Source organism: Sinocyclocheilus anshuiensis, unplaced genomic scaffold (assembly GCF_001515605.1).
Source record: "Sinocyclocheilus anshuiensis isolate Anshui unplaced genomic scaffold, SAMN03320099.WGS_v1.1 scaffold78, whole genome shotgun sequence".
NCBI classification, from domain to species: domain Eukaryota; kingdom Metazoa; phylum Chordata; class Actinopteri; order Cypriniformes; family Cyprinidae; genus Sinocyclocheilus; species Sinocyclocheilus anshuiensis.
Window position 1 is genome coordinate 2,642,015 of NW_015544250.1, and position 6,651 is coordinate 2,648,665.

The window sequence follows — 6,651 nt, forward strand, 5'->3', positions numbered from 1 at the left end:
ATGCACGTGGAATTGGCTATACGGAAAGGATAAATTCATAGCTGACCAATTTAAAATTAACAGTTAATATATATATATATATATATATATATATATATATATAGTTTTTTTCCTGTTCTTATAGCCGTCAGTCCATAATTTTTATTTATTTAATTTCCCCCCCCAGAGACTGCAATTTCTTGCTACCTCAGTCACTATAATTTCTAATGTTAAAAAGTGGCTAAAACACTTTTGGCCATAGCTTGGAATAAAAGAATGAGCAATAATAAGGAACATACTAAGTTTGATGTTAACAGTCCTTTCTCCCTCTGAGAGTCTAAATTCTCTTTTACAGCCCGACACATAAAGGCGAGCAAAGGAGAAAAAGAGCCCGCTGTGGCTGTAATCGGTCAGTTCATTTACAATGCCATTTGCGGAAACTTCATTGCACAGGGTGTAATTTAACGGCAATTGTCGCCCTTGATGAAGACGAACTGACGTAATCAAGGCAGTTTCTTGTTGTCGAGCCAGGAAGCCAATCCCAACAACATGAAACTACCTAAACCACGCACCAGCCGTGCGTAACGGCGTTATCCACAGGAGGAGACAAACAACAAACTCTGCAAAGATAAGTAAGGATTTTATTCCATTCCTCACAGACTCGAGCTTTAATTTAATCAAACTTCGTTTGTAATAGTTCTAGTATGCCTGAAAGGCCATAGCTTTTGGGTAATTTTAACAATTGACACCAAAATGAACACCAAATGACACTTCTATCAACCAGTATTGCTATTTCTAAAACAAAATGTCTACAATTCAGAGAGACACACTGACAAATTAGTAGCATGCAAATGAGTGGACCTTCAACAAGGATGAGACTGAGAACTGACAGTTTCCTGTGGCTTTTTGCAGACCAAGAAAATGATCAAATTAAATATAAAATTGTAGTAAAAAGAGAATAACTGTCCTTCAGAGGGACTGCAAATAGCTGATATTTATTTATAACACATTATGTTAGTATAAGTAGATCTCCACAACTTTAACGTGTGCTTGGAAGATGGGGCGCAATTATTGACAACAGCACTCTCTTATCAACAACTGTCAGAAGCACTGAGCAAAGTCCACATCTCAAGAAATTCGTTCAAATCAAAGCTGTTATCCATGTCAGCGCTTGAGGGTATCCAGAATAGCTTCCCTCGAGCTCAATCAATAAAAAATAAGGAAAACGTTATCCTACCTTGAACCTTCTGCACACGGTCTGATTAACGTAGCTCATAGGATCCACTCATTCATTCACCGCCGCTGTAGGTCTTGGATTCCTCCGTGTTCAGTCCATCGTATCATAGCGTTCCATTACTCCATAATGAAAGGTTCCTGGTTCCAAAACAGCCAGGCAGACCGCAGAGCGCGTCAGTGAGGCCAGCACATTGCAGTTCCGAGTATGTGAATTAGCCCTCCTCCACTCACCTTTTAATGCATCTTTACTGCAGCAGCACATTATATTTGCAGATCATAAAATCCACCCCCAGCGCTTTCCAGGACCGTCATGACATTACAATTTTATGACCTTGACTTACTGTGGTCACCTGGATAATATTTAAATCAACGTTATGGGTCTGCCTCTCATACTGAAAGTGCTATGCACTTTCTCTTTCTGACTCCCTTCCCTGGCTTCACCCAAAATTTCTCTGTCAACATAATACAGGAGAAAATATGCAAGGGGAAGGACATACCAGGACATTATATTTTCCCACCCCGTTTTATTTATCAGCCTCTCGAGTTAAGCATCAAATTGACAAATACACGTCAAAGAACAAAGCATGCAAAATACAGAGCGCGCATTGTTGGACAGCAAACAAACTAATCCAAGACATCGAAAAGACATCTCGTTCATATATTCTGAGTTAAGTTTTTTAAAAATACAAATCTGCCACGAATATTTGCACCAAGCATCCTTTTCTTACGCTACTGGCATATTTACAATTATTATTCTGGTCTATTTAACAATGATAAATTAGGCACTGATGTAAACTAAATGTAATATTGTTTGCAGGATGTTCCAGTCCCTTTGCATTAAAAGTCATGAACCAGTGCTTTGCTATTTTGTATTTGTACATGTGTGGATAAGAGAGAACATGTAATTTCTTATCTTTCCTTTGTCTGTCTAAAGCGCTCAGTTGAAGCTATAGCCTGTTAGCTCTCGGACGCGACTTTCTCTGTTGAGCTTCTTTAGCTTCATCCTTCTGTTTTGGAACCAGATCTTGACCTGTCTGTCTGTGAGGTTGATACTCTTGCTGATCTCCAGACGGCGCTCTCGAGTCAAGTACATGTTGAACAAGAACTCCTTCTCCAGCTCAAGTGTCTGATGCTTTGTGTAAGGACATCTCTTCTTTCGTCCACTTTTCGCTTTTAGCCAGTTCCCCGTTGTTTTTTCCAATTTAGCCTCATCTGCAGAAGTAAACAAGAGAGAGAAAACTGTTACCCGGAGTATGATTGCAAGACCATAGAACTGACTGTGACGCTACAAATGCTCGCTTGACTATATTATTTAGTTTTTCTTCCCCACAAAATTTTCATATTCATATTTTTTGTTCTTCAGAATAAACATTATGCTGAATTTATTGTAATTAACAGTCTACACTCTATGATCTAACGGGTTAATTTAAAATGGCTTTGTTCTTAGCAATATCAAAGCTATGCAGTGATGCCGATTACCCCTTTGTAATTATTATCTGCATATGTATTATTGTACTTTTTTTTTTAACATTTCCGTACAATTTCACATTTTCAATGGTGTGATTTTAGTCTCTATAAGTCATCGGCCTGCAATTACTTTTAATTGAAACGTCATCTACCAAAACAAAAAGGTTGTATTTTTTTCTAAAAATCATAATGATAAATATACTATGCAAATAACAAAACCATATAAAACATTTATTTTCATTTTTTGACTTTTTTATCTTGTTAAATTAACAAAACATCAACCAAGACTTCAAACAAAAGACGCAACTGTTTCAGATGAAACAACTTTAAGTGTGTTATTACTGTAGATTTGATAAATGTTCATACTTAACTAACATGTTAATAACTGGAATTAAACAAACAAGAACACGAAATAAGAATGATACATTTTAATAGACAGATTTTAACTAGGCCTACTTGTGTGAGCATAACAGAGCTTAGTAAGCTAAATAAAGATGTCAGAATTGTTGGTCGCATTTCTCAGTTATATCAGTTACACAATTAGTAAACCGCGGGTATTTATTTAATTATTTTAGGACCACACACTGATTTTAAATTTTTTCTTCATAAGATTTGAATTAAATGGTTTACTGACATTACATTACAACAAACAATATAACAAAATAAAGTGCAAAAATGTCCAATTAATTAAACGTTTTCAATATTTTCAATATACACTTAAATTATTTAAACGGCAATTGTTTTTTTTCGTTCAATGTCTAAAACATTATATTCAAATATTTACTTATATTATCAAGTTATTATGTAAGCATTTATAATTCTTAATTTAAACCTGTATGAAAAAATAACAAAATACTTTGAATCACATTCATATCTTGGCATTTGAACGGGGATGCGGAGAAAACGCTATTTTCACTTCCCTATGAATTAAATGGTTTACTGACATTACATTACAACAAACAATATAACAAAATAAAGTGCAAAAATGTCCAATTAATTAAACGTTTTCAATATTTTAAATATAAACTTAAATTATTTAAACGGCAATTGTTTTTTTTTCGTTCAATGTCTAAAAAATTATATTCAAATATTTACTTATATTATCAAGTTATTATGTAAGCATTTCTAATTCTTAATTTAAACCTGTATGAAAAAATAACAAAATACTTTGAATCACATTCATATCTTGGCATTTGAACGGGGATGCGGAGAAAACGCTATTTTCACTTCCCTACACTATTGCGGGTATATCTGAATGTGCCTGTAAACAACCAAATGGAGCGCAATAAAAAAAAAACTATATAAAAAATTTAACGGACTATTTTGTTTTGTTTATGCTTGCATGGATGTTTAAAAGCGCACTTTAACACTGCGCGTTAATCCTAGAGTGTTCCTGTTTATATCAACGCCAAAACCCATTTTTATTTTTGTAACGGTGTTAAACGCCGTTTCAATTTTAAGTACACATGATATTACTTAATTGACTACTTTTCTGTAAAAAAACAAAAAACAACAAAAAAAAACAAAAACCAGACGAACAGCCCACGTGGGCCTGTAATACATAGTTATGATACACACAGGGTCTGAGCAGTCGTCGGTGCAACAAGCTAAAAGGTCTTCTATTTTGACATGCAACTTGGTTGTCATTTCACACGTTGCTGCCTACATAGAAGGGAGCGCGCTGTTATTATGTGTGTGTGTGTGTGTGTGTGTGTGTGTGGTGGAGAGAGAGAGAGGGAGAGAAGGAATTAGTTATCACCTTTCAAATCGCTCTCGGAATCATCAGAACAACTGTCTGTTTTTGAGACACTCTCCTTGTTTCTAGTCTGTCTCTGATCCATGTCGTCTTCCTGCGTATTCCCTCCCTTGTCTTCTGGGTCCTGCCTTGCTTTGCTGCTTTTGATATAGGAATCTGCTGCTAGTGCTTCCACAGTGTGTGTGTGTGTGTGTGGTGGAGAGAGAGAGAGAGGGAGAGAAGGAATTAGTTATCACCTTTCAAATCGCTCTCGGAATCATCAGAACAACTGTCTGTTTTTGAGACACTCTCCTTGTTTCTAGTCTGTCTCTGATCCATGTCGTCTTCCTGCGTATTCCCTCCCTTGTCTTCTGGGTCCTGCCTTGCTTTGCTGCTTTTGATATAGGAATCTGCTGCTAGTGCTTCAACAGACGTGGATATTCTGGGTATTGGGTTAAAGTCCGAGCCGAACTCATCTCCATGGTGGCCCCTTTCACTGGCGTACACCTGGCTCCGTCGGAAATAATCAGGGATGGAGACAGCGCTTTGACTCGGGTGGCTGTTATTGTCTCCCAGACGGATGTAGGTGGATTTTTCAGCGGACTCTTTAGCGCTGTCGATATCAGGCTGGTAAAGACAAGGAATCGCTTCCTCTTTCACATTACTGTCTGGAAACGAGCAAGGGTGCAAAGGCTGGGCAACAGGTTGTGAACCTCTGTAAGTTTTAGAGCCTGCGATCCAATTGTCCCGCTGCGACAGGTAATGTGAGTGCTGGTAACTGCTGTGATGCATCCCACTCGGTTGCAGATCATCCCGTTTGGAGAGAGGGGTACCAACAATACCAAAACTACCCATCATGGAGCAACCATATTCTGCAGACGTTTGCATATACATTCCATAGTTAGTGGAATAGCTCTCACCTCTGTAAGGAGATGTTCGTCCCACCAGCGAGTCCATCAGGAATGTATTGGCTGCCACGTTGTTCGGACATGACATTTTGCTACTTGCCTTGTTTTCCGTTTGATTCAAAACAATCTCCTTTATGCCGAAGTGGATGAGGACAGTAGGACGCTGACATCTTTTGGGGGGGCGAAAAATATCAGCAACATAATTATGGATTCAAGGCGCTTTGTCATGTGATTTTCAGACCAATAGGGTTTTGAAAGTGGCCTTGATGCGCCAGACCGTCTTGACGTCAGTGGGGTCAAGTTGTTGAATTTATGTGCTACAGCATGGAGCAATGGCGCCATCTAGCCGATTTTTACGGACAAGGAAACCAAGAACAGAACAAAGAACAATAGTTTTCTTCAGATACGTAATCACTTGGCTTGTGCGTCTGCAAAAGAAAGAGAGAGACAAGTAAATTAAACACTTTCTGGAAATTAAAGTCAAATATCACAAGGTTAGTCAATATTAAAAAAATGGTTAATATACACTTTTACACAGTACATTTAGTCTCTTTTTTTCAAAGTGGACATGCAATTTTATAGAATAGGGACGTTGTTGACACATTCTGTCTATTTTTCTGTCTGTCACGACACACTACTTAATCCATTTTTAGTTAATTTCGCTCTATTGCAAATTCCATCCGGTGGATTAGCTGCAATTTTTTTCTACTAAATATCATACTATAATTTGGTGCTTTGCTTTATTTTTTCTTTGTAAGATGAGGTTATTATGTTTCCCCCATTATCTTTTTCTGCGTAGTAAATTGACATGAATTTTTAAAATATACAGGAAAATCACATAAGCCGAGGAAGGGTTTATTTAGAGTCTCCAAACTGAAACAAAAACTGAAATTGTACTTTAATTATACAGAAATAATCAAGAAGAGCATATTTGTAGTTGTGATCGCAGTGTTTTTGATTATTAACTGTTCATAAATACATTTGTGAACTTCGACGCTAAATGAAAAGCAACATGAAAACTTTTAAGCATGAAAACTGAAAACTGAGTATTAAGTTAGTATGTTGAATTTTATTATACATTTTTGATTATATAATACATATAAACCCATTTGTCCACTGTCCATTGTAAAGTTTTTGTCAAAACGGGTGGAATTTATTTTTCTGGTTCCTACCATATTTCCTTAAACATAAATATGGGTTTCAGTTTTAGTACAGATTTCAAAATAGTGAAAAGGTAAAATGACACACTTTGTCTTCAACAGTTTCATTATTATGCCGTTTTACCAAGCTGCATTGAAATCGGTAGAGGAATGACGATACACAATG

The 6,651-nt window shown here is 36.7% G+C and overlaps 1 protein-coding gene across 3 annotated transcripts in view; it reads right to left on the reverse strand.

Moving 5' to 3' along the window:
• Nucleotides 1-1,897: 1,897 nt before the first annotated feature.
• The window catches only part of LOC107697934 (homeobox protein Hox-C10a-like), a 53,193-nt gene continuing 48,439 nt past the window's right edge, over nt 1,898-6,651 (reverse strand). Inside the window, exons 2-4 of one of the 3 annotated variants that reach the window (XM_016498809.1) lie at nt 4,828-5,753; nt 4,442-4,594; nt 1,898-2,427 (exon numbers count right to left, since the gene is read on the reverse strand). In XM_016498809.1, coding sequence (XP_016354295.1) covers nt 2,153-2,427; nt 4,442-4,594; nt 4,828-5,413 — 1,014 coding nt within the window. In that variant the 5' untranslated portion in view covers nt 5,414-5,753 and the 3' untranslated portion in view covers nt 1,898-2,152. Of the gene's footprint in view, nt 2,428-4,441; nt 4,595-4,674; nt 5,980-6,651 lie in introns of those variants that run through there. The other 2 variants (XM_016498808.1, XM_016498811.1) reach the window with 2 other exon arrangements.